Genomic DNA, 27,042 nt, shown 5'->3' with positions numbered 1-27,042 from the left:
GGTGGTCTTCAGGTGGAAATCCCCCTTCCATCCTGCATAAGAAAGGCTCTGCTGCTGGTGCATGTTCCTGATCCTTTGAACTGTTAAGCCTCCCCCCCATACCTAACATTTCGGGGGGCTTCAACCCAGTAAGCTCAATGACATTGTGCGCCTATTCCCACTGCCCGTGGTTGTAAATGTGCCACTTCTTCTGACGCGTTCATTGCATAGTTTTCTGTTTTTGACGGCATTGCTGAGGCCATTTTACTGAGGTGAATTTTCTTTTTTTTTCTCACAGTTTAATAACTCCAACACTGGCCTGTTCACCGTCTTCACCGGCGTGGACGACATCCGCCGCGTCCAGATGATGGACTCCTGGAACGGCCTGACGGAGGTAAACTACCCCACCCCTCCCAAAAGCCCCCCTGGGAGAGGGGGGCCCTGTGTAAACTGCTGCAGTGTCCCCTGAATGGGCTCCGCCCGCTAGGAGGCCGTTTACTTCCCTCATAATGGACCCTCCCCAGATTGCAGGTTTGGGGCCTAGAGAGAGAGAGAGAGAGAAAGAGAGGGAGAGAGACAGAGCAGAGGATCCGCATGTGAGACACGAAGGCTGGAGTGCGGCCCAGGCTGGCGGGACTCCTCAGCACCAGGGTTGCCAGAAAAGGAAAGCCAGCAATAGCCCAAATGGAGCTAGGAACTAGCCCCAAAGTAGCCCAACAACATACTTCTGATTAAGCTGACATTTCCGGTAAAAAATACTTCCCTCTGCCCTTGTCATGCTAGCAAAGCCTCCCTCTCCCAAGCTAGTAGAAACCTTCCCCTGCCCTTGCCGTGCTAGTTGAAACCTCCCTCTACCCTTGCCAAGCTAGTAGAAACCTCCCTCTCCCAAGCTAGTAGAAACCTACCTCTCCCAAGCTAGTAGAAAACATCCTCTCCCCGCTCCCCTTGCCAAGCTAGTAGAAACCGCCCTCTGTCCTTGCCGAGCTAGTAGAAACCGCCCTCTGCCCTTGCCTAGCTCGTAGAAACCTCCCTCTGCCCTTGCCTAGCTCGTAGAACCTCCCTCTCCCAGGATAGTAGAAACCTCCCTCTCTCCTTGCTTAGCTAGTAGAAACCTCCCTCTGCCCTTGCCTAGCTAATAGAACACCCCTCCCCCCCTGCCAAGCAAGTAGAAAGCTCCCTCTCCCATGCTAGCAGAAACCTCCCTCTCCCAAGCTAGTAGAAACCTCCCTCTGCCCTTGCCTAGCTAGTAGAAACCCCCCACTGCCCTTGCCTGGCTAGTAGAAACCTCCTTCTCCCAAGCTAGTAGAAACCACCCTCTCCTAAGCTAGTAGAAACATCCCTCTGCCCTTGCCCTGCTAGTAGAAACCACCCTCTGCCCTTGTCTTGCTAGTAGAAACCTCCCTCCGCCCTTGCCTAGCTAGTAAAAAGCTCCCTTTCCCCCTGCCAAGCTAGTAGAAACCTCCCTCTCCCAAGCTAGTAGAAACCTCCCTCTCCCTTTGCCAAGCTAGTAGAAACCTCTCTCTCTCTCAAGCTAGTAGAAACCACCCTCTCCCAAGCTAGTAGAAACCCGTCTGCCCTTGACAAGCTAGTAGAAAACTTCCTTCTCCCAAGCTAGTAGAGACCTCCCTCTCTCAAGCTAGTAGAACCCTCCCTCTGCCCTTGCTAAGCTAGTAGAACCCGTTTACTTCCCTCATAATGGACCCTCCACAGATTGCAGGTTTGGGGCCTAGAGAGAAAGAGAGAGAGAGAGAGAGAGAGACAAAGCAGAGGATCCGCATGTGAGACACGAAGGCTGGAGTGCGGCCCAGGCTGGCGGGACTCCTCAGTACCAGGGTTGCCAGAAAAGGAAAGCCAGCTATAGCCCAAATGGAGCTAGGAACTAGCCCCAAAGTAGCCCAACAACATACTTCTGATTAAGCTGACATTTCCGGTAAAAAATACTTCCCTCTGCCCTTGCCATGCTAGCAAAGCCTCCCTCTCCCAAGCTAGTAGAAACCTTCCCCTGCCTTTGCTGTGCTAGTTGAAACCTCCCTCAACCCTTGCCTAGCTATAGAAACCACCCTCTCCCCTTGCCAAGCTAGTAGAAACCTCCCTCTCCCAAGCTAGTAGAAACCTACCTCTCCCAAGCTAGTAGAAAACATCCTCTCCCCGCTCCCCTTGCCAAGCTAGTAGAAACCGCCCTCTGTCCTTGCCGAGCTAGTAGAAACCGCCCTCTGCCCTTGCCTAGCTCGTAGAAACCTCCCTCTGCCCTTGCCTAGCTCGTAGAACCTCCCTTTCCCAGGATAGTAGAAACCTCCCTCTCTCCTTGCTTAGCTAGTAGAAACCTCCCTCTGCCCTTGCCTAGCTAATAGAACACCCCTCTCCCCCTGCCAAGCAAGTAGAAAGCTCCCTCTCCCAAGCTAGCAGAAACCTCCCTCTCCCAAGCTAGTAGAAACCTCCCTCTGCCCATGCTGAGCTAGTAGAAACCTCCCTCTGCCCATGCTGAGCTAGTAGAAACCTCCCTCTGCCCTTGCCTAGCTAGTAGAAACCTCCCTCTGCCCTTGTCTAGCTAGTAGAAACCTCCCTCTGCCCTTGCCTAGCTAGTAGAAACCCCCCTCTGCCCTTACCTGGCTAGTAGAAACCTCCTTCTCCCAAGCTAGTAGAAACCACCCTCTCCTAAGCTAGTAGAAACCTCCCTCTGCCCTTGCCCAGCTAGTAGAAACCGCCCTCTGCCCTTGTCTTGCTAGTAGAAACCTCCCTCCGCCCTTGCCTAGCTAGTAAAAACCTCCCTTTCCCCCTGCCAAGCTAGTAGAAACCTCCCTCTCCCAAGCTTGTAGAAGCCTCCCTCTCCCCTTGCCAAGCTAGTAGAAACCTCTCTCTCTCAAGCTAGTAGAAACCACCCTCTCCCAAGCTAGTAGAAACCCGTCTGCCCTTGACAAGCTAGTAGAAAACTTCCTTCTCCCAAGCTAGTAGAGACTTCCCTCTCTCAAGCTAGTAGAACCCTCCCTCTGCCCTTGCTAAGCTAGTAGATACCTCTGGCTGCCCTTACCAAGCTAGTAGAACTCTCCGGCTGCCCTTGCCAAGCTAGTAGAACCCTCCATCTGCCCTTTGCAAGCTAGTAGAATCCTCCCTCTGCCCTTTACAAGCTAGTAGAACCCTCCCTCTGCCCTTGCCAAGCTAATGGCAAACTCCCTCTGCCCTTGCCAAGCTAGTAGAAATCCCCCTCTCTGTCCTTGCCAAGCTAGTGGAAACCCCCCTCTACCCTTGCCAAGCTAGTAGAAACCTCCCTGTGCCCCTGCCAAGCTAGTAGTAGTAGTAACCCCCTCTGCCCTTGCCAAGCTAGTAGAAACCCCCCTCTGCCCTTGCCAAGCTAGTAAAACCCTCCCTCTGCCCTTTCCAAGCTAGTGGAAACCCCCCTCTGCCCTTGCCAATCTAGTGGAACCCTCCCTCTGCCCTTGCCAAGCTAGTAGAACCCTCCCTCTGCCCTTGTGAAGCCAGTAGAACCCTCCCTCTGCCCTTGCCAAGCTAGTGGAAGCCCCTCTCTGCTCTTGCCAAGCTAGTAGAACCCTCCCTCTTCCCTTGCCGAGCTAGTAGAAACCTCCCTCTGTCCTTGCCGAGCTAGTAGAAACCCCCCTCTGCCCTTGCCGAGCTAGTAGAAACCCCCCTCTGCCCTTGCTGAGCTAGTAGAAACCCCCCTCTGCCCTTGCCTAGCTAGTAATAACCTCCCTTTCCCAAGCTCGTAGAAACCTCCCTCTGCCCTTGCCTTGCCCGTAGAAACCTCCCTCTCTCCTTGCTTAGCTAGTAGAAACCTCCCTCTGCCCCTGCCAAGCTAGTAGAAACCTCCCTCTGCCCTTGCCTAGCTAGTAATAACCTCCCTTTCCCAAGCTCGTAGAAACCTCCCTCTGCCCTTGCCAAGCTAGTAGAAACCACCCTCTGCCCTTGCCAAGCTAGTAGACCCCTCCCTCTCCCAAGCTAGTAGAACCCTCCCTCTGTCCTTGCCGAGCTAGTGGAAACCTCCCTCTGCCCTTGCCGAGCTAGTAGAAACCTCCCTCTGCCCTTGCCAAGCTAGTGAAAACCTCCCTCTGCCCTTGCCAAGCTAGTAGAAACCACCCTCTGTCCTTGCCAAGCTAGTAGATACCCCCCGCTGTCCTTGCCAAGCTAGTAGAAACCTCCCTTTGCAAGCTAGTAGAAACCTCCCTCTCTCCTTGCTTAGCTAATAGAAACACCCCTCTCCCCCTGCCAAGCAAGTAGAAACCTTCTTCTCCCAAGCTCGTAGAAACCTCCCTCTGCCAATGCCAATCTAGTAGAAACCTCCCGCTCCCCTTGCCAGGCTAGTAGAAACCTCCCGCTCCCCTTGCCAGGCTAGTAGAAACCTCCCTCTGCCCTTGCCTAGCTAGTAAAAACTTCCCTCTACCCTTGCCTAGCTAGTAGAAACCCCCCTCTGCCCTTGCCAAGCTAGTAGAAACCCCCCTCTGCCCTTGCCAAGCTAGTAGAACCCTCCCTCTGCCCTTGCCAATCTGTGGAAACCCCCCTCTGCCCTTGCCAAGCTAGTAGAACCCCCTGTGCCCTTGCCAAGCTAGTAGAACCCCCCCTCTGTCCTTGCCAAGCTAGTGGAAACCCTCCCTCTGCCCTTGCCAAGCTAGTGGAAACCCTCCCTCTGCCCTTGCCATGCCAGTAAAACCCTCCCTCTGCCCTTGCCAAGGTAGTGGAAATCCCCCTCTGCCCTTGCCAAGCTAGTAGAAAACTCCCTCTGTCCTTGCCGAACTAGTAGAAACCTCCCTCTCCCAGGATAGTAGAAACCTCCCTCTGCCCTTGCTTAGCTAGTAGAAACCTCCTTCTCCCAAGCTAGTAGAAACCTCCCTCTGCCCTTGCCAAGCCAGTAGAAACCTCCCTCTGCCCTTGCCAAGCCAGTAGAAACCACGCTCTGCCCTTGCCAAGCTAGTAGACACCTCCCTCTCCCAAGCTAGTAGAAACCTCCCTCTGCCCTTGCCAAGCTAGTGAAAACCTCCCTCTGCCCTTGCCAAGCTAGTAGAAACCACCCTCTGTCCTTGCCAAGCTAGTAGATACCCCCCGCTGTCCTTGCCAAGCTAGTAGAAACCTCCCTTTGCAAGCTAGTAGAAACCTCCCTCTCTCCTTGCTTAGCTAGTAGAAACCTCCCTCTGCCCTTGCCTAGCTAGTAGAAACCTCCCTCTGCCCTTGCTTAGCTAATAGAAACACCCCTCTCCCCCTGCCAAGCAAGTAGAAACCTTCTTCTCCCAAGCTCGTAGAAACCTCCCTCTGCCAATGCCAATCTAGTAGAAACCTCCCGCTCCCCTTGCCAGGCTAGTAGAAACCTCCCTCTTCCCTTGCCTAGCTAGTAAAAACTTCCCTCTGCCCTTGCCTAGCTAGTAGAAACCCCCCCCTCTGCCCTTGCCAAGCTAGTGGAAACCTCCCTCTGCCCTTGCCAAGCTAGTGGAAACCTCCCTCTGCCCTTGCCAAGGTAGTAGAACCCTCCCTCTGCCCTTGCCAATCTGTGGAAACCCCCCTCTGCCCTTGCCAAGCTAGTAGAACCCCCTGTGCCCTTGCCAAGCTAGTAGAACCCCCCCTCTGTCCTTGCCAAGCTAGTAGAACCCTCCCTCTGCCCTTGCCAAGCTAGTGGAAACCCTCCCTCTGCCCTTGCCATGCCATTAAAACCCTCCCTCTGCCCTTGCCAAGGTAGTGGAAATCCCCCTCTGTCCTTGCCGAACTAGTAGAAACCTCCCTCTCCCAGGATAGTAGAAACCTCCCTCTGCCCTTGCTTAGCTAGTAGAAACCTCCTTCTCCCAAGCTAGTAGAAACCTCCCTCTGCCCTTGCCAAGCCAGTGGAAACCTCCCTCTGTCCTTGCCTAGCTAGTAGAAACCTCCCTCTGCCCTTGCCAAGCCAGTAGAAACCACGCTCTGCCCTTGCCAAGCTAGTAGACACCTCCCTCTCCCAAGCTAGTAGAAACCTCCCTCTGCCCTTGCCAAGCTAGTAGAAACCTACCTCTGCCCTTGCCAAGCTAGTAGAAACCACCCTCTGCCCTTGCCAAGCTAGTAGAAACCTGCCTCTGCCCTTGCCAAGCTAGTGAAAACCTCTCTGCCCTTGCCGAGCTAGTAGAAACCTCCCTCTGTCCTTGCTGAGCTAGTGAAAACCTCCCTCTGCCCTTGCCAAGCTAGTAGAAATTACCCTCTGCCCTTGCCAAGCTAGTGGACACCTTCTTCTCCCAAGCTAGTAGACACCTCCCTCTCCCAAGCTATTAGAACCCTCCCTCTGCCCTTGCCAAGCTAGTAGAACCCTCCCTCTGCCCCGAAAGCCGAACCTTTTTAGAGTGCTTTCTACTGTACTCTTGCACTTCCGTAGCGCTGTAAGTACATCTGGTCACTATTAACGTAATCCTAATTATGTAACCAAACATTCGTTTAAAAGGGCTTTCAGTGGTTCAACTGTTTAAAAGTAGTGGAGCGATGTTCTCCTGTACCCTGCCCCCTTTCTGTTCCTTCCACTCTCCCATACCATTGCTGGCCGCCTCACCCGCAATCTAAACCCCCTTCCTGGGTCCTTCCTTTTCTCCACTCCGGAACCCTGTGTTTCCCGACCGTTCTAGCCAGGGGCGTTGCTAGGGGGGTCTCAGGGGGCTATAGCCCCTGATCTTTTGGTTGTAGCCCCGGATAGAATCTCAGGAGCTACAGCCAAAAGTCTAGCTAGCCCCCAGTCCCAACATTTCCGACATCAGCTTAGCCCCGGGTCTTTTCCAGACCTAGCAACTCCCCGGGTTCTAGCAAGACTGGAGATGATCTCCGGAGCCCAGAGTCTGCTGACCTGTTACCTTGCCTGGTGTTGTGAGGCATAGTCTTATGATTGGCAATAAAAGGCCATGGTTTTTATTACAACAGCACAATCCTAACACCATTTGGTAAATGTAATTATCCAAACACACAATGATAAACAACTGTATCTTTTCGGCACTGGGCCAGTGGCATCTACCTGGCCCGTGCCACCAGCTTCTTCCCACGACTTTGTGGGCCTCGTTCGTTGCCCTGTTGTCCCTTTCTTCTCCTTTGTGTTGGGGTGGGTGGGATTTGGGGAAAAGAAGAAGTCTGCTGCGCCCGCAGAATGACCGATGGCGCTCCGTCGGTTCAAGTGCGACAGAGAACTGGTTTCATCCTTTCAGTTCTCTCCTTATATTCGCTCTTCCTTGCCTGCTGGCATGTCTGCTTCCAGGGGTTTCCTGCCCCTCTGGCCGGCTGGCACCGACGGCCATTCACACCTTGGTGTGGCCCTTGCCCTATCTTCCTGCCCTACAGCTTGTACCTGCCAGGTCCCCTTTTGTTGCTAGTCTCCCTGTGGTGTGGTAGGTGTTAGGAAGGGGGTGCGGGGACCTGTCAGTGGAAGCGGCACCAGGCTGCCTCTTTGTTTTTCTGCAAGTGCTACCTGACGCACCCTTGCATGTTGGCTATGTTCCCTTGCCCTTCCCCCCCCTGATTATTCCCGTGTGCCCGTGAGCTCCATTGGTGCCCAATTCCGCAGCACTTGGCCATAATATGTGGCGCCCAGAGCCAGCCAACCTGTTACCTTGGTTGCTGTTGTGAAATGTTGCCCGGAGGAATAGATTGGCAATAAAAGGCTGTGGTTTTCGTTGCAACAGCATAATCATACCACAATTTGGTAGATGTATTTATCCAAACACACAATGATAAACTACTGTTATCTTTTGGGCACCGGGCCAGTGGCATCTACCTGGCCCATGCCGCCACACCTGGATGGGTTTTTGACCGTCCAGGTCCCCCCAAAAGTTACAGAATTATTTGCATCCCCTTGTAGCTAGATTCTCAATTATCTCGTCGTGGAATTTTTCCATGCCTTCCTGTCTGGGTGGAACAGTTCCGCTCTAGGTCCAATGTCTACCAAGAGGTTAGGAGAGGAAGGAGAGGCTAAGGTATGTGGGGGGAGGGGGTGGGGGTGACATTCTCATAAGGGCCATTCCCTAGATGGTCGCCCTTCTCCCTAGAGGGGGAGTATCCCCTCCATGAGATCCTTCTGCATTATGTCTTTTATTGTGTGCTCGCTTGCATTGTCGTGAAGGAAGGCGCGTTACTGGTAGGTTACTGGAACTGTCTGTGTGCATTCAGTTCCAAATGGCTTGGTGCAGCGCCTTTCACCTAAACATTTAAGCATTGTAAAAGGGCCTGCTGAGAATAAACAAAGTTTGAAAAGTAATCGCAAGGCCCTCACATTCAGCTCTCCTTTTGTTCTGCAATGAGAGGGTGTGGAGGGCGGAAGACCGGATCGTGGCACACTATTGGAGGGTACTGGCACAGCTTTCCTGGCAAGGACTCTGGACAATTATTCCATCTCCTCCTCTCCACACATATGAGTACCGGTGCTCTCCTTAAGTTTGAAGAAGTCCCGGTCCTTGATGTGGACACCAGTGAGCTGGAGAGATGCACGTTCACCAGGTCAGCCCCCCCCCCACTGGGGCAGGGACCCAGGGGTGGACTGGCCAATAGGGGACTATAGATTACCTGGCGGGCCTCTGCTCCCTGGCCAGGGGTGGACTGGCTAATACGTAACTCTGGAGATTTCCCGGCAGGCCTCTGCACCCCGGGGCGGGGTGGACTGGCCTATAGGGAACTCTGTAGATTTCCCGGCAGGCCTCTGCACCCCGGGGCGGGGTGGACTGGCCTATAGGGAACTCTGTAGATTTCCCGGCAGGCCTCTGCACGCTAGGCAGGGGTGGACTGGCCTAAAGGGAACTCTGGAAATTTCCCGGCAGGCCTCTGCACTCTGGGCAGGGGTGGACTGGCCTATAGGGAACTCTGTAGATTTCCCGGCAGGCCTCTGCACGCTAGGCAGGGGTGGACTGGCCTAAAGGGAACTCTGGAAATTTCCCGGCAGGCCTCTGCACGCTGGGCAGGGGTGGACTGGCCTAAAGGGAACTCTGGAGATTTCCCGGCAGGCCTCTGCACGCTGGGCAGGTTTGGACTGGCCTATAGGGAACTCTGGAGATTTCCTGGTGGGCCTCTGCACCCTGGGGTGGGGTGAACTGGCCTATAGGGAACTCTGGAGATTTCCCGGCAGGCCTCTGCACCCTGGGCAGGGATGGACTGGGCTATAAGGGGTCTCTGGAGATTTCCTGATAGGCCTCTGCACCCTGGGCGGGGTGGACTGGCCTATAGGGAACTCTGGAGATTTCCCAGCAGGCCTCTGCACGCTGGGCAGGGGTGGACTGGCCTAAAGGGAACTCTGGAGATTTCCCGGCAGGCCTCTGCACCCTGGGCAGGGGTGGACTGGACTATAGGGAACTCTGGAGATTTCCCAGCAGGCCTCTGCATGCTGGACAGGTTTGGACTGGCCTATAGGGGACTCTGCAGATTTCCCGGCAGGCCTCTGCACGCTGGGCAGGGGTGGACTGGCCAATAGGGAACTCTGGAGATTTCCTGGTAGGCCTCTGCATCCTGGTCATGGGTGGACTGGCCTATAGGGGACTCTGGAGACTTCCCGTTAGGCCTCTGCACCCTGGGCAGGGGTGGACTGGTCTATAGGGGACTCTGGAGATTTCCCGGTAGGTCTCTGCACACTGGGCAGGGGTGGACTGGTCTATAGGGAACTCTGGAGATTTCCCTGCATGCCTCTGCACCCTGGGCAGAGGTGGACTGGTCTATAGGGAACTCTGGAGATTTCCCGGCGGGCTTCTGCACACTGGACAGGTTTGGACTGGCCTATAGGGAACACTGGAGATTTCCTGGTGGGCCTCTGCACCCTGGGGTTGGGTGGACTGGCCTATAGGGAACTCTGGAGATTTCCTGGTGGGCCTCTGCACGCTGGGCAGGGGTGGACTGGCCTAAAGGGAACTCTGGAGATTTCCTGGTGGGCCTCTGCACGCTGGGCAGAGGTGGACTGGCCTCAAGGGAACTATGGAGATTTCCTGGTGGGCCTCTGCACCCTAGCCCTGCGCCTTTTCACTGAAATGTTTTTTTAATGTCCTTCTCTCTGCTTGTTTTCTGCCAGAACATCAAACGCCATTTTTCTCCCCTCTACTCTTTCTTCTCACTACACTGGGTTGACCAGATTTAAAAAGCAAAAAGCAGGGATAGGGCAACTAACATAAAAGTAGGACTAACTCTTGAAAATGGCTGTGGAGGCACCACACGTCAGTAGCGTTTGGAGGAGAAGGGGGTTTAAGTGTTACTGTTCAAAGAAACACATATGATAATTAATTTATCACAGACGAACACTATCTTAATTCAAAAAGTGCAGCATTTCTTCTGTGCGAGATTGTGCATTCCTGGCTGCCAGCTATGAAGACCTACTACCAAAAACCGGGACCACTGCAGTTTCCAATGGGAACATAATCTTGAGAAAGCGGGCCAGGGCACCAAATACTGGGATAGTCCCGGCAAAACCGGGAGGTCTGGTCACCCTACACCCATCTGCCTGCATCACCTTTTTCGTCTCACTACACTGCCTGCCTGCATCTTTTTCTTCCTCACTACACCCATCTGCCTGCATCACCTTTTTTGTCTCACTACACTGCCTGCCTGCATCCCCTTTTCCTTGCTGCACCAGCCTGCCTGCATCCCCTTTTCCTTGCTGCACCAGCCTGCCTGCATCCCCTTTTCCTTGCTGCACCAGCCTGCCTGCATCCCCTTTTCCTTGCTGCACCCGCCTGCCTGCATCCCCTTTTCCTTGCTGCACCCGCCTGCCTGCATCTGCTTTGTTCTTCTCACTACACCCGTGCATGCATCCCCTCCTTTTCCTGCTCCACCCGCCTGCCTGCATCTGCTTTGTTCTTCTCACTACACCCGTGCATGCATCCCCTTTTCCTTGCTGCACCCGCCTGCCTGCATCTGCTTTCTTCTTCTCACTACACCCGTGCATGCATTCTCTCCTTTTCCTTGCTGCACCAGCCTGCCTGCATCCCCTTTTCCTTGCTGCACCCGCCTGCCTGCATCTGCTTTGTTCTTCTCACTACACCCGTGCATGCATCCCATTTTCCTTGCTGCACCCGCCTGCCTGCATCTGCTTTGTTCTTCTCACTACACCCGTGCATGCATCCCCTCCATTTCCTTGCTGCACCAGCCTGCCTGCATCCCCTTTTCCTTGCTTCACCAGCCTGCCTGCATCCCCTTTTCCTTGCTGCACCCGCCTGCCTGCATGTGCTTTGTTCTTCTCACTACAGCCGTGCCTGCATCCCCTTTTCCTTGCTGCACCAGCCTGCCTGCATCCCCTTTTCCTTGCTGCACCCGCCTGGCTGCATCTGCTTTGTTCTTGTCACTACAGCCGTGCCTGCATCCCCTTTTCCTTGCTGCACCAGCCTGCCTGCATCTGCTTTGTTCTTCTCACTACACCCGTGCATGCATCCCCTTTTTCCTTGCTGCACCCGCCTGCCTGCATCTGCTTTGTTCTTCTCACTACACCCGTGCCTGCATCCCCTGTTCCTTGCTGCACCCGCCTGCCTGCATCTGCTTTGTTCTTCTCACTACAGCTGTGCCTGCATCCCCTTTTCCTTGCTGCACCCGCCTGCCTGCATATGCTTTGTTCTTCTTACTACACCCGTGCATGCATCCCCTCCTTTTCCTTGCTGCACCCGCCTGCCTGCATCTGCTTTGGTCTTCTCACTACACCCGTGCCTGCATCCCATTTTCCTTGCTGCACCCGCCTGCTTGCATCTGCTTTGTTCTTCTCACTACACCCGTGCCTGCATCCCCTTTTCCTTGCTGCACCTGCCTGCCTGCATCTGCTTTGTTCTTCTCACTACACCTGTGCATGCATCCCCTCCTTTTCCTTGCTGCACCAGCCTGCCTGCATCCCCATTTCCTTGCTGCACCAGCCTGCCTGCATCCCCATTTCCTTGCTGCACCAGCCTGCCTGCATCCCCATTTCCTTGCTGCACCCGCCTGCCTGCATCCCCATTTCCTTGCTGCACCCGTCTGCCTGCATTTGCTTTGTTCTTCTCACTACAGCCGTGCATGCATCCCCTCCTTTTCCTTGCTGCACCCGCCTGCCTGCATCTGCTTTGTTCTCAATACACCCGTGCCTGCATCCCCTCCTTTTCCTTGCTGCACCCGCCTGCCTGCATCTGCTTTGTTCTTCTCACTACAGCCGTGCCTGCATCCCCTTTTCCTTGCTGCACCAGCCTGCCTGCATCTGCTTTGTTCTTCTCACTACACCGTGCCTGCATCCCCTTTTCCTTGCTGCACCCGCCTGCCTGCATCTGCTTTGTTCTTCTCACTACACCCGCGCATGCATCCCCTCCTTTTCCTTGCTGCACCCGCCTGCCTGCATCTGCTTTGTTCTTCTCACTACACCCGCGCATGCATCCCCTCCTTTTCCTTGCTGCACCCGCCTGCCTGCATCTGCTTTGTTCTTCTCACTACACCTGTGCCTGCATCCCCTTTTCCTTGCTGCACCCGCCTGCCTGCATCCCCTTTTCCTTGCTGCACCCGCCTGCCTGCATCCACTGTAAGGGATCAAGAGTAAGACTCGGACACAGAGTCATGTTGAGTGTTATTTACAGACTTTTATTTATCACAAAATAATAAGAGGGGTTGGAAGAAATCCTATCCATCCCCATCATAAGAAGGGTTTCCCCGCTGCAATAAACTCAGGAACGTCTGTGTCCGGATGTGAAACCAAAGAGTGTCCTGCGCCCTGTGTCCAAAACCCTAGGCTGACCCTTTCACGCTAAGCTCAATATAATGTGCAACCTGGGGATTTCTGTAAGCTATATACTTGTAGCTTTGTTTCAAAGTTCAAACTTAAAGTTTTAAGGAGCAGAAAAGAAAAGGAATGAAGATCCAGAAAGGGGTCTTCCCTTCCCCTAGGTTTCTTCTGGTGATTCACATTTCACTTTATCACCGGTCCAGTTTGTTCAAGGGGGAAGCCTCTTCCCTTGAGTCTCCCTTCAACATGTTTATTTTAAATATATTCAGTTTCTGGATCGCCATTAGCCTTAAAAGTGGTGTTTCTTCCTGTCTCCATTTGACTGTCACTGTTTCCCAAGTTCAAGGAGTGGGGTTGTCCCCTGAGCTACCCTGATGCTCTCTCCTGCTGTGGTATTGCCACTTTGTTATTCATCCTCAAAACGAGTATGGTTCTTCCCTTTTCTACTGGTTATCACTGTTCCACAATTTCAGGGCCGGGTGATTACCCCCCAGTTCTCTCACTTCTCTTCTTACCACTGGTTTACTCTCCTGCCAGGGTTTTGCACTTGGGTCCCAGACTCGCACACTGCCTGGTTTGCTTTCCTGCCAGAGCTTTTCAGTTTTCTATTCACTCTCTTGCATCCAGGAAATGATGTCTTTCAAGTATTGGGTCACCAACCCTTTCTTAACAATGTTCGCGTTTATATAAATTATTTCAGTTCCTTTTCGCACAGTCAAAGGTATGTGGTATTCGCCATGAAGCTCTACGGTCTCCCATTCACTCTCCCTGGGTTTACCGGTCTTCACTGGTGGCTTCGGTGTTCCTCATGTCTTTCCATCTTTTCTGCCTTTGGCCCGCTGACTGGTAGTGCATCCCGTTAGCCGATTGGGTCCCTCTTTGCCTACCTCAGTTTCTGGCGGCTCCATCTGCTTGTGGCAATTGTGCGTCAAGCTTCTGTCGGCTCAGTCTCTTTCACACCGTACTCGTCAGCCTCTGTGCTGTGTCTTGCAGTCTGCTCGCCTCCGATGTTTCAAACCGTGTCGGAACAAGTCTGATTCAGCTGCAGTCCCTCCTCCTCTCTTGTGCTGTTCAGCTGTGTCCGTTTTAAACTTCCTGGTGTTGGTTAGCATTTTTCGAAGACTAGAACACCACGTTGGCTTACCGCTTCTGGCCATCCTCATTACTCCATCCCTCTTCCTCGTCTCAGTACTATAAAGTGAGGGGGAATGTATGTAAGCTTGTTGGCTAGGAAAACCTGGGAATCCTCCATCTACATTGCAATGAGCCATACAGGAACGTTGGTTCATGGGTGTCTTTAAGAATTACAGCTGAAGTATTATTTTGATCCAGTATTTTTCTGCCTCCCTGAGCTTTGTGATCTTCCTGCAGATATCACTGCACCCCCAGAGTCAGTCGGGTAGAGTCTGCCTTTCCCTGGCCACTTAAGAGAAGCTTATCAGTGACAGGAAGGGAATCAGTGAAGGGAATCAGTGAAGGGAATCAGTGACGATGTTGACAGATTCATCACACCCCCTGTTCCCTTCTCTACACCCGTCTGCCTGCATCACCTTTTTTTTGCTGCATCTGTTTTCTTAAAATGCTTTATTTATCTGATGCACTTTTCTCCTATTAGCGCCTAGAAACACTTGTGCACAGGCGCCTTACGAATAAGTGCTGTGACTATAGGCAATAAAAACACTAAAAAAAGACCGAAATTAAGGAACAAACAAATGGGCCTAGAGGCACTAGTACATTTAAATTCTTAATGTAAAGTCTTCTTTAGTGCATCTCCTCATGGGTGCATTTTTATGGGGTGGTAATGGTGTTTGCCCCCCATGCCCAACATTTGTGGCACACCATTTGGTTGCACTTTCATTTAGATATTCTGTCCCCCCCCGCCTCAGCTCTAGCGCAAAGTTACTCCATTGCAACTCCTGCCGTTTTTATGGCTTCTTGATTCATTGTTCAGGAGAGGTGGTAGAAGGTGGCGAGAGGATAAGAGGTACGGGAAGTGGCAGCTAAAATGTGTGCTTCCTGTGCTTGTTTGTTTTATTTATTTTTTTAGTGGAAGGGTGTAAATATTTGCCAAAAATACCAGAGAACGACTGAGCATAGCGACGGAGTGTGAACCAACTAAGGAGTGGGTTTTTCGGTTGGGCTCCCGCCAATAAAACATTTTATTCAATTATGGGTTAAAATGCTGGATTATATAACACACTTTTTGAAATAAATTAGGTCAAAATCCAGACCATTTACAATCGCTTTTGTAGGGTAACCCATGAAAAAATCCAATATATGCAAGTCACAAACAGAGTACAGGAGCATTTCTGATGCATTTTCCTCCCTTTCCCTACAATACGACAGTGTAAAAACATTTCCATGCTGGCTGTGCCCATACATTTCCATGCTGGCTGCACCACAATATGCCAGTATACCCACAGACGACATAGTCCTGTTTGGCTGTACCATTAAAAATACCATGCCACAATAAGACAACGTCTGCAAATTGGCTGCACCAATGCATGCCAGTCTAGATAACAGTTTTATTTGCTTTATCATAGATGCCTGGTTAAAAAAAAAAAATCATGCCACAATAAGACATTCTAGCTAGACTGGCTGCACAGAATGCCAGTCTAGCAACACAGTAACACGTATGCCGGATTTCTAATAGATGAACAGTAAAATAATATCTCCCGTGCCCAAACCGGCGCCCCGGGTGGCACAAACACAAGCATGCACACATTCACTCGCTCATTCAAGCATTTACATATTATTCACACACATTGGTACAGCAGCCAACCACTCATACATCAGGCACTCTCTCATTCACACATTCATACATACACACAGCATACAAAACACACATATTTAACTTCAGCCCTGATCTGATTCCTGCCTGTCACTGCACTGCCATGAAGGATGCCTTCTGGCTCCCGCATACAAGCACAGGAAGCACACATTTTATTCAGAGGTGCAGTTCCACAGCACTCATGTCCAATAGGCCGTGCAAGGCTGGAGCATCAAACTGCTTTCTGGCCTGGCATGGTCTATTGGACATGCGTGCTGGGGGGCAGAAATGTCAACAGGAAACTGTTTGCCTTTTGGCAGTTCAAGCCAGCTCTGCACTGCTCCCTCGGCTGCAGTAATAATCTGCTGGACTGCTCCAGTGTTTACACTGGGCTGGCACGGGTCTTCCCTGATGGGCGACAGGAAGATGGGGGTTAGTGCCACATCGCCCATCATAGATGAGCTTCCCTGGAGAGAGAGGGCCGGTGTGAATGGTTGTGATTTTCTCACTGAGGACTTTGTGAAATGGCTTTTTAACGTGCTGCTAATAAAGTATTAGATTCAACCCCCCTATTTCTACATAGATTTACCTTTGACCTTCTCGCAGTGCCATCTAGTGAATTTTGCTGTCATGCAAGTCTTTTTCTATAAACATTTCTAGAGTCATTTTTTATACCTATTCTAACATACATTTTTCCTACACTTGACCTAAAAAATACCTTTTAACCGGGGCTTACCCCTCAGCTACTCTTCTCTCATCGACCCCCGAAGCACCCCTTAATCCCTCCCCCTTTTAAAATTCTACTTTTTCTTTTGTGCTATTATGTTTCAAACCTGCACTACTGCATTAATCCCTGTAATTCCTTATTTTTACATTGATTCAATGTTTTTTTACCATCTTATTTTCGTAATTCCTTATTTTCACACCTTCCATTTTTCGGTTTATTATTTTCTGCAACATTACCCCTGGTTACCGTGTGAATCCGGAGAAGGTAATGGATGCATCCAAGTGTCCGACTCCTCTGTGGTGGTGTGTTTCCCAGGTGATCTTTCTGTAGTGACGCTTGGGTTATCTGTGTATCTATTTCTGAACCAAAGCAGGTATACTGGGAAAAACACTGGTCTGGAAGGGTGGTGTGTAGATAGCACTGGTCTGGAAGAGTGGTGTGTAGATGGCACTGGTCTGGGACAGTGGTGTGTAGATAGCACTGGTCTGGAAGAGTGGTGTGTAGATGGCACTGGTCTGGGACAGTGGTGTGTAGATAGCACTGGTCTGGAAGAGTGGTGTGTAGATGGCACTGGTCTGGAAGAGTGGTGTGTAGATAGCACTGGTCTGGGACAGTGGTGTGTAGATAGCACTGGTCTGGAAGAGTGGTGTGTAGATAGCACTGGTCTGGGACAGTGGTGTGTAGATAGCACTGGTCTGGAAGAGTGGTGTGTAGATAGCGCTGGTCTGGAAGAGTGGTGTGTAGATAGCACTGGTCTGGAAGAGTGGTGTGTAGATAGCACTGGTCTGGAAGAGTGGTGTGTAGATAGCACTGGTCTGGAAGAGTGGTGTGTAGATGGCACTGGTCTGGAAGAGTGGTGTGTAGATGGCACTGGTCTGGAAGAGTGATGTGTAGATAGCACTGGTCTGGAAGAGTGGTGTGTAGATAGCACTGGTCTGGAAGAGTGGTGTGTAGATAGCACTGGTCTGGGACAGTGGTGTGTAGATAGCACTGGTCTGGAAGAGTGGTGTGTAGATAGCACTGGTCTGGGACAGTGGTGTGTAGATAGCACTGGTCTGGAAGAGTGGTGTGTAGATAGCGCTGGTCTGGAAGAGTGGTGTGTAGATAGCGCTGGTCTGGAAGAGTGGTGTGTAGATAGCACTGGTCTGGAAGAGTGGTTTGTAGATAGCACTGGTCTGGAAGAGTGGTGTGTAGATAGCACTGGTCTGGAAGAGTGGTTTGTAGATAGCACTGGTCTGGAGGTGTGTAGATGTAGCGGTGGAAGTGTTGCTGGGTCATTACTCTGGTTAGGAACCTGGACTGGGGTGCTGGCTGGCGTCACACTGCAGTGTAATTGTCCGAGTGTGGCCGAGGTGTCATGATTTGACAGATGGGGTTCGGGGATGTCATGGCTGTCCTTTGTTTTGAGGACTGTTGGACAGTGGTAGTTCATGCATGCTCCATTTTCCTTGTGCCCGCCTCGTCTCAGCTCAGGAGGGTGGTCTTTGAGTCCTTTCTCCGAACAGTGAGATTTACCCCAATGTGGCGTAGCCAATTAAGAAGGTGCAATGGCGCTGATGCTTAATTGACACTGTGAGGATTGCAATAGTCTCTTTGTGCGAGTGCTTCTGCGTGGTTTGAAGTGATGACAATTGCGTGTACATTTTATCCGCAGGGGAGAAACCCGGATCTATTAGAGAATTGCAGATCAATAGTTGGCGTGAGAGGGAAGGGGGGTGCGATGTGATTAGTGAGATTGCAACATTGAATTCATGCTGTATTAGTAGACCTACAATTGAGGGTGGTCTTCTACCTGTAAGGGTTTCAGAGTTTGGGGGGGGGGGATCCGTTTAGTGATGGTAGGTTTGGGTGTAGTGAGGACACCTCTATTAGAGTTTAATGGGAGACTGAACTGAGTATTTCCAGTCAAGAGCAGTACTCTTCCAAAATGGCTTCAGAGAAGTGTTCTGAAAATGAACTGGCGTGTTAACCCTGAACTCCTGGGGATTTGGAAGCATTGGCCAGCTGGTGGTGTCGCCCACTGGAACCTATCTGGGGTCTCTTCTAGAGTAAAAAGATAGCATGGCATGAAAGATTGACACCAGAAGTCTTAATCCTTGTTGAATTGCTTTTCAATCAGCACAACGTCCTGTGCCATCCTGGCTCCTGGCTGGCATTGCCCTCTGGCTGAGTGGATTGCATCTCCCAGAGCACGCTGTTGATATCCAGCTGGGATTGCATGCCCGGAGAGGGTCACCAAAACCTTTCACTAACCACACTCGCCGCAGCAGTCTCCTTTTATGTGTCTGCAATTTTTATTTGTTTTTGTCAATTTGATCTTTATTTCGCAGGTGACCTACTGGCAAAGCGAGCAGTGCAATATGCTGAATGGAACAGCTGGACAGATGTGGCCTCCGTTCATGAAGCCGCACACCGACCTGGAGTTCTACAGCCCCGATGCGTGCAGGTGCGGCCGCTTTACCAGAGTAACCCTTTCTTTATACCCTGTTGATGAAAGATATGCATTTTATGTTACACTCCTTTTCCCCTCCATGTGGTTATGCTTCCCCTGTAGTTCTGCTTTTAATCGTCCTCACTTGGAGTCCCCACCCCCAAACTTCTCGCTTCTCTTTTGGGAGTTCTATCCCCACTCCCTCTGGCACTTGGGAGCTTCTTGGGAGGGCTGGTCCAAGGAGGGATTGCACAGGAGATGTCTTTGCTCGATGGAGCTGCTATTGGTGCCAACTTCTGCCATAATGGGTGCACTCTTTATTTGCCAAGTGATGTTGTGGGCTGCAGTATCGCAAAGCACCAGGATCGAAGTTCTGTTTTCTCCTCCATTTGGACCCTCAATAGATCCGACTGTGCCTTCTGCCGGATGCTCGTGGAGGGGGCAGGAGGGCTGCACATAATGCATACATGCCAACGTTTTAGACCACCTGGGAGGGAGATTTAATCACGGGAAGCGGGAGACGGAGATTTCCCCATTGAACTGCACTGGGTTAGGGATGATTTAGGTTGGAGAAAGTCACACAGGGCACCACCGGGAGTCTCCTGCCTGGGCTGGCATGTATGATGATGTTGAAGTGCTGCATGTAGCTATGCCTCTCCTCACATTTCAGAAGTCTGAGATGGTACTTTGGTTCAGGGACCTCCTGCAACTGCATAGCTCTCACGCTTTTGGCAGCTGTCACCTGCCCAGTAATCAGATCACTCCCCCGCCAAGTCCCCTGCATACACTACAATGGGTTCTCACCCACCCAAAATAAGATCTGCTGATTTTACCCACCCACGGGACACAAAAGTTGAGAGATATGTAACTGCCACTGGTGATATTGGAAGTCTGGAGCAATGGGCGATGCACCAATGCCACCTGCACACACCCCCATTCCTCTGGTCCTCTCATGTTCCTCTGATACAAACTAGTGAAAACTTGTTGAAACAGCGGTGGCCATCTTGAAGTGTCTCTTGCGGCCTTTTAACAATGCTTTGGGTAGGGTATGTTCACAAACTGCTGCATCAGCTTGCATTTTTTTTTATTAACTTGAGCTTTTTTGTGTTAGTCCAGCTTTTTTCATGCGTAGGTGTAATGTTTCAAACCGTTTTAGGTCAACTTTAGAGTACATGGTATGTTGCGTAAGTGTGCCTGCTGTGTTCACTGAACGTGTTCCCTGTAATGATGTTCTCAAACTGCCCCCCCCCCCCCCCCAACCCCTCTTGAGCTGGCTACTGGTGTTTTCTTGCTGGTCTTTGCCATCACCTTCCCACCTCTCCTACTCTGCAATGTTTTCGTGTCTGCTATGCACTCTCTGTATCCCAAATGTAAGACAGCATGTTAGCGCTATTTAAAGCCTAAAAGAAATGTTCTTCATGGAAGCCACTTTTTTTAAATGTAATTAATACCATTTAGCCCCGAGTACTTTCAGTACAAGAATAAAACCATCTCAATAGCCACATTTCATATTAATTCCAAATAATCTTCAGAATCGATTCAATATACATCCACATTTGCCCAAGATAATACATGAAAACCACATTATTCCCTGAGTAAAAAGCTATCCATCTAGGTTCTAAATCATAGGAACACCACATGCGATGGCTATAAATATTGATATCCTTAATCCATTTAGGCTTTCACATTCCAATAATAGATGTTTGGTTGTTTCCATCACCAACTCCGCACAAAGCCTGCGAAAGCGATTATTTCTAACCACTCCCAACTGACCCGAGTACCTCGAAAAAATGCACATTATTAAATTTAATACCCATATATTTTATTTTATTATTTTTTTTTATTATTTGAGCTTTACTCAGTAAAAACTGAGTTTTGTCAAAATCTTCTCATTCCATTCTACTAGTGTTTACATACAAACATAAGATACCTCCCTCGAAAGGCTGGCCCGGCCGGAGGCTCGAGTTAGGCGACCTTATCTCGAGGCCTAGTGGGCAGTAACCCTGGGGATCAATGTTCCGTATCAAGGCTCCCTCAATCTTAAGGGTATTTATCTGATCAAAAATCGCATCGATAATTTTGGCCAGAGCCTGCGTCCATCTTGTCTTTTCTCCCCAAATGAGTCTGTTCCAGATTTCATCCTCTTGGTAGATCCACATATTTTCAGCCAAAGAAGGGAGGTATGCTTTTCTCTTTTCCATTGTGAAGGGACACTCAATCACGAGGTGCTTTAACGTCTCGATAGTTTGGTCGTTTTTACATAACCGACAATGATTTTCAGTTCCTGCTCCTCTAATAGTTATGATCTCTCTCGTAGGGAGGAGGTTAAGCCTCGCTCTCATGACCAACGTTCTCATCTTCTTATTTGGAAACTTGGCACAATACAATAGGGGTTTTTTCCCCCTATTGAAGGTGGGGGGGAGATGTTTCAGGAGTTTATTTCCCACCGCTTCTTCTGTTGTCCCAATCCAATCCATCTCTTCCATCGTTTTTTTAATTCTTTCTGGATTTTCTTTTAGGTCGTTCTCTGCACTTCCAATTCTGAGCAGGTCATTTTTTCTCAGATTCACCCATTTGTTCAAGGCCACACACTTGCCTGCTTCCATTTCGTCTTGTATGATGTTATAGATGGGAAGGGTGTCCGCCATGATAATTAGTCTATAAAGGCGCATGGCACTTTGATCCACCGTTGATGCTAACAATATTAGGCCCAGCTCTCTTCTTATAGCAGACATGGCGGTAGATTTCGGTAGGCCTAGGACTGTTTTCCAAATGTATCCTTCAAGTTTATTCCAGATATTTCGCTGGAGGTATAAAGCACACTCTGTCCCATAGGTCAAGGCCGGCACAGCTTTAGCGTTATAAAAAGTTATAGCCGGGATCAAGGAGAATTTACCGTACTTGCGGTCCGCTGCTCTGGTTTGCGTTGTTAACCTTTTTCTCCTTTTCCCAGAGTTGATCGACAAGACTCTTTTCTAGACCTGAACTGTCGACTTGAATCCCCAAATATTTGAAGCTGGTGACGATTTCAATTTTGGCCTCGGCCAGGGTAATCCTTAGATCTTTCATCTTTTTACTGGGAACTTTCTCGAGGACCATGATCTTAGTCTTCGCTTTATTAATTTCCAGATTGTTCTGCTGGATATACGACTCCAAGTTACGGATTTTTCTTTGCAGACCCACCTTCGTCTGATCAATCACAATGTCATCTGCGTAAAGTAGCCGTGGGATCTCCATTTTCCCGATTTTAGGGGGAAAGGATTGTACTTTTTCCTCGTACCGCTGATAGTCACCTAGGAAAGCCGTGAATAAGACCGGCGCCATCGGGCACCCCTGCTTACCCCTCGTCTGACATTGATCTCCTCTGAAAGTAAGCCCTGGGAGTTGAGTTTCACTCTAATTTTGGTGTTCGTATGGAGAGCTTTTATGGGCTCCAATATTTGAGTGGGGCAATTCCAATCTTCTAGCTTTGCCCACAGAGACAGTCTGTCAATCTTATTGAAAGCCTTGGACAAATCCACGAATGCCAGGAACACTTTAGGCGCCCCCTCTTTAACTTTTGCTTTCAATATATTCAATATGAGGAGATTTATCGAAGTACACCCATTTTTCTGGAATCCGGTTTGTAGTTTGTCTTTGGCCTGACTATCTTTTTCCCAGACTCGAAAGTGGACGAGAAGGAGGGTGGCATACAGTTTTCCTAAAATATCCAGAAGGGCAATAGGTCTGTAACTTGCGGGTTCTTGTCTTGGCCCCTTTTTGTAGATCGGGACAATTACCGCTCTCTGCCACGATTCCGGCACCATGTTTGTTCTTTTACATTCCGCAAAGATTTTACTGATCATTTCAGCCCATTTTTTTGGGGACATTTTCAAATCTGTATTTGTGAGACCGTCTGGGCCTGGCGCTCTAGAAGTTTTTAGGTTCTGTATCGCTGATTCAATATCCGCAAGATTGGAAAGATCGACCCACGTTGACGCCTAGTTTAGGTGAGCTCCTTGAATGGCATCAGTTGGGCCATCAAATTCTGCGGTGAAATAACGGATCCAGTTTTCTTCGGCGACAGCGTTTACCATTGGGGCCGAGAGTGGCTTGTTCATTTCTTGTATCAAACCCCAAAACTCTCTAGATTTTTTAGTTTGAAGTTTTTGCATCATCGCCTCCGCGTCCAGTTGGTATTGCTTTGCTTTGTGATGTTTGAGCCAATTCTTATAGCCTTTATTTTCTAAGCGCCAATTTTCCCAATCAAGCTCATCGTTGGATTTCTTTGCAATTCTTCGTAAGCGCCGTACGCTTTTTCTTTTTTCCACCACCGTCTTATTATACGAATGGTTAGTAATAGGCATGATCTTTGCTTTCCCTGCTCCTTTAACCTGGAAAGCTAGGAGTAGCGGTAGGTAGTTCGGTCTTTCCTTTTTGTCAGCCCATACTTGGTCTCTTATATTCATCTCCCAGGTGCTTTTAATTTTCTCGGTCTTTTTCACTTAGCCGAAGGCGAGTCTGTTGCTGGTTTAACTCTATCATCCAGTCATATGATTTGAGTGTCTTGGTTATAGATCGCCATGTGCAGCTGAGTAGGTTGTGGTCACTATTGACAGTTTTTTTGACCTCGAAACCCGACAGTTCATGGATGAGCCCGTTGGAAATGAAGATCTAGTCCAAAGTGGCTTTGGAGTTGTTCCGTTCCCATGTAGGATAGTTTATTTGGTTTGGGAACAGTGACGACACATTTTGGATATTTCTTTTGCTGATCACTTCATTTAAGGCTTTACCTCTTTCGATGGCCTGCTCCAGGTCCCTCCGGTGCCAGTTTGCGGCGGGGTCCCGGGCTTCTGTACATTTGGCGTTCATATCTCCGCAAATGATGAGCTTGATTGATTCAAATTCTGCATAAAGCTGATCAATTGTTTCGGCGATGTTGTTGCAGAATAATTTGGTAGACATTCGCTGGGGGTTCCAATAACAGTTTATGATGGCCACCATGTGTAGGGGGCCGTTTTTACTTGATCTTTCCCTGTAAATGCGATGTCAAGACAACTAACATTTCATATGATTGTTTCCACTTTTTGGGTTCACTCAGTCCCGAACCCGATTTTATAGCTGTTAGTAAACCCGCAGACGGTCTACCTAAGAGGCCTTTCGCTGCGGGGGAAATCAGCACTGTATACCCGTCAAGGGCGGGTTGGTGGACGAGCCAGGTTTCTTGCAAACAAAGAATATCAAACGAACCCAGATCGACATCTCCAGGTGAAGTAAGGTGCATATGGCCTCTTGTATTCCATGAGCCCAGAGTATAGGCTCCCTTAATGGGTTGCTTGTTGCAGTTGTCGATGGAGGTTTTGTTAACGTCAATGCGACAAGCTAACCCTGGTCGTTGCTATTTGCCGTTGTTTTTTGACCAGTTAGCCATAAGCCATTTCCATGGTCCTTTTGGTTGTCTTTCTTCTTCCATCATTTTCTGCTGCATGTCAACTCCATTTGCGAAAACCTCAGGGGATAAACAACCCGACCTTGTACGATGTCCAGTGGATCCTTTGTCTTCTCTGTTGTTTCTTATCGTATTTTTTGTCCAATCAGAATATTTTCTGGAGTGGTGACCTTTTCTTTGATTTGTGTAATCTCTCCCCCCTCCAATCTGCGGGGTATCTTGTGCCCCTGCCTTGATGGTATTGACGACTATACGTCTCCTGCCTTTCCGGAGTATTTAGCCTTCCGGATTGCCGGTATAGATCTTCCATTTTGGATCTATAATGATTTTGACGTTTAGAGTTCTCTGTCAAAATCTCTCTGGGTGCTTCGGTCTCCGTGAATCTCTTGTACTCCTTCAAAGATAGGCCTAATTGATGGAATTCCTTATAGACCGCCTCATCAATGTGATCGATGGCAGATGCTTTCAGATGTATGAAAGCTTTGGCCTTCTTTTCTCTGTGGTATGGTTCGATGAGCACTAGGTCCTCTGTCCTGATCTTTTTCAGGGTTTTCATTTTCTTTATCTGGAGAATTGTGGGTCTGTTTAGAATGACATAGTTTTTCTCCATTTCCGTTTGCTCGAGCTTAAAGACTCGTATCGTTTCTTTGGATGCCTTTTTGTTTCTCACAAAATTTCTTTCCACTCTATGCTTATGAGGACTTCTTTGACAGTCTTCTCTTTCTCGCCTTTGTCGCTGTTTAGGAGGGCTTGATCTTATTATCTCCCTCTCTATCTCAGATTTTTCTCTTTCCGGCTCTGATTTTTTGGCCACTTCCTTTCCCCCTGCCGGACTTGATACGAATTGTTCTGTGTGGCACTGTCCATCTGTCTCTTTTAGGCTTTACTGTGTATACATCCAATTGATCAATGGGCTTTATTCCCCCCGATCGTTGTCCATTTCCTTTGGTTTCAGAGAGCCATTGTCTGAGTGAGTAGAAATGTTCATTAGATCGCTACATTTTAAGAATTCCTCTGTGGTTCTTGGCGATCTCTCGCTGCCCCAAGGCTCTACTTTGGAGCGAACATCTTGTCGATTTTTGCTCTCTGACGATCGGCTTGGACCCGGATCCTTCCGGTCTTCTTTGTCCATTTTTGTGATATCCTTCTTTGACTTTGTTGTAGTTTTAGTCCATTCAATATTTATGGGGTTTGTCTTTTGTGTTGTGGACTGCGGCCTGCCATCTAATTTTTCTTGCGCCAGAATCAGTACCCATATATTTTCTTTACAATACAATTGTGTGGGCACTCTTTCACATAGTTCCTATTTCCAGAATGATTGAAGTTTTGGGAAATGCATTCATGACTAAGTGATTTAGTCCAATCATTTGACTAACTTCTCTATTTGTTTAATAATATCGCAGTTGTGTTAGAATTAATATGCTTTAGGCAAATAGCAGACCTCCTTTTCAAGATATATAAAGTAGTTTTTTCGGCCCCCAAATTCCTACAGCATCAGGGGGTCGTAGGTTTTCTTTGTACAGAGTGATCATTCCTATTAAAGAATAGCCAACATGATTATGTGCAAAGTTCGAAATGCCACCAGAGCACTGCTAAACTCTGATTCTAATCTTCCTAAGCATGTGAGCAGTAGTTACACCAAGGTCCACTTAAGCCATCAATTCAGTGGGGTCGTCTCCAGTACGTGTGGGTCCAGGATATCTGGGAGTGAAGATCATAAGGTTGGGTTGGGGAGAGTTCATGCAGAGGCCAATCCTTTCTGAATAGATACCAAGCTCATCTCTGAAGTCCTCTGGTGGTGCGGTCAAGTAGCACCAAATCATTGGCAGATCCTAGCCAAGGAATCCGCGCATTCCGGAACCCAACGGGAACAATTACTCTGCACTGTAATTCTTCTGACCTACAAGTTGAAGAATACGGCGGACAAGATACAGCCCTGCTTTAGACCAAGAAAGGTATTGATGAAATCAGTGCTGTTACCTGATAAAATCAGTGCTATTACCCACCAGATCCAGTCTTACCTTGGTCTTCGGATCCAAATGCAAAGAAATGATCATATTCAATAGCCCAGAAGGAATTCCCCATTTGATACGTTTCTGCCACAAAATGCTGTGGAGAATCATGTCAAAGGCCGCAGGAAAATCAATAAGTACTGCATAAACATTTTGGCCTCCAGTGAACCAGGAGTATTGAATAGCGCCGATTCGAGGAATACGTTTTAAAGAGAGAGCGCCTTTTAATGAAAGAAAAGAATAGTTAGCTCCCCAGAGTGGAGTGCAGGGAAGGGGGTGTGAAGGAAGTGTAAAGTGGGGGCCACTTGCCTCTGATTTCTGGGCCTTGTTCTTCCAAACAGCCTTCGAATCCCATGTTGCCAGTCAACCTCCAGAGGAGCAACCTTCGAATCAGAAAGTGGTGAGTCTGGCGAGGGAGGGGTGTGTCACGCGTTTGGGACATGCTGCCCTTGCTGTGCTGTCATGCTGGCTTGCACCATTATGTGTTTGCCATGCTAAGCTGTGGCATGTGTCTTCTATGTGGCTGCAATATTCTTTCCTGCGCTTTCCCTGCTATCACATGTCGTGCTCTGTTAGATATCATGTGCTACACTGCATGATGTTATCCTATGCCATGTTGTAAAATGTTCGGCTGTTAGTATCTGTGTTTCGTTCCCAAGTCTAAATGCAGCTTAACTTAAATATATGCTTTTCTTGAACACACTTCTTTTGCTTTTAGGTGGGTGCCCTTCCCACGCCCCCGTTTGGACTGCCCCTGCTTCCGTCACTGTATCTAACCCTAAGCCTGCTCTCCCCTCATTCTTAATTTTTTTGAAACATGCCATGTTTTAATACTAGGGGGTTATGTTCTGTCGCCTCGTTATGTCATTTCACATTACTGTCAAGTGCTTTGAAGCAGAGATAAGGAGGCAGGTAGCACTCCACAACACACCCAAATAAATGGCTTATGGAAAGGGCCTTAACACATGGACTAGACCTGTAAATGTAAGCTGGTAAGCAGGCTCTAAACCCCTTTTTTGTCCTACCATAAGCATGCTTCCCGCTTACCAGGACAA

At 49.4% G+C, this 27,042-nt stretch overlaps 1 protein-coding gene across 2 annotated transcripts in view; it reads left to right on the top strand.

The window, feature by feature from the left end:
- Window positions 1-27,042, top strand: part of SCARB1 (scavenger receptor class B member 1) — a 790,530-nt gene that overhangs the window by 447,108 nt on the left and 316,380 nt on the right. For both annotated transcript variants that reach the window (XM_069620116.1, XM_069620115.1), the window contains exons 5-6: window positions 278-373; window positions 18,447-18,562. In XM_069620116.1, coding sequence (XP_069476217.1) covers window positions 278-373; window positions 18,447-18,562 — 212 coding nt within the window. The remainder of the gene's footprint in view (window positions 1-277; window positions 374-18,446; window positions 18,563-27,042) is intronic.

The sequence above is a fragment of the Ambystoma mexicanum genome, chromosome 10 (assembly GCF_040938575.1).
Source record: "Ambystoma mexicanum isolate Mex_15411 chromosome 10, UKY_AmexF1_1, whole genome shotgun sequence".
Classification (NCBI taxonomy): domain Eukaryota; kingdom Metazoa; phylum Chordata; class Amphibia; order Caudata; family Ambystomatidae; genus Ambystoma; species Ambystoma mexicanum.
This window is presented reverse-complemented; position numbering and strand designations above follow the sequence as displayed.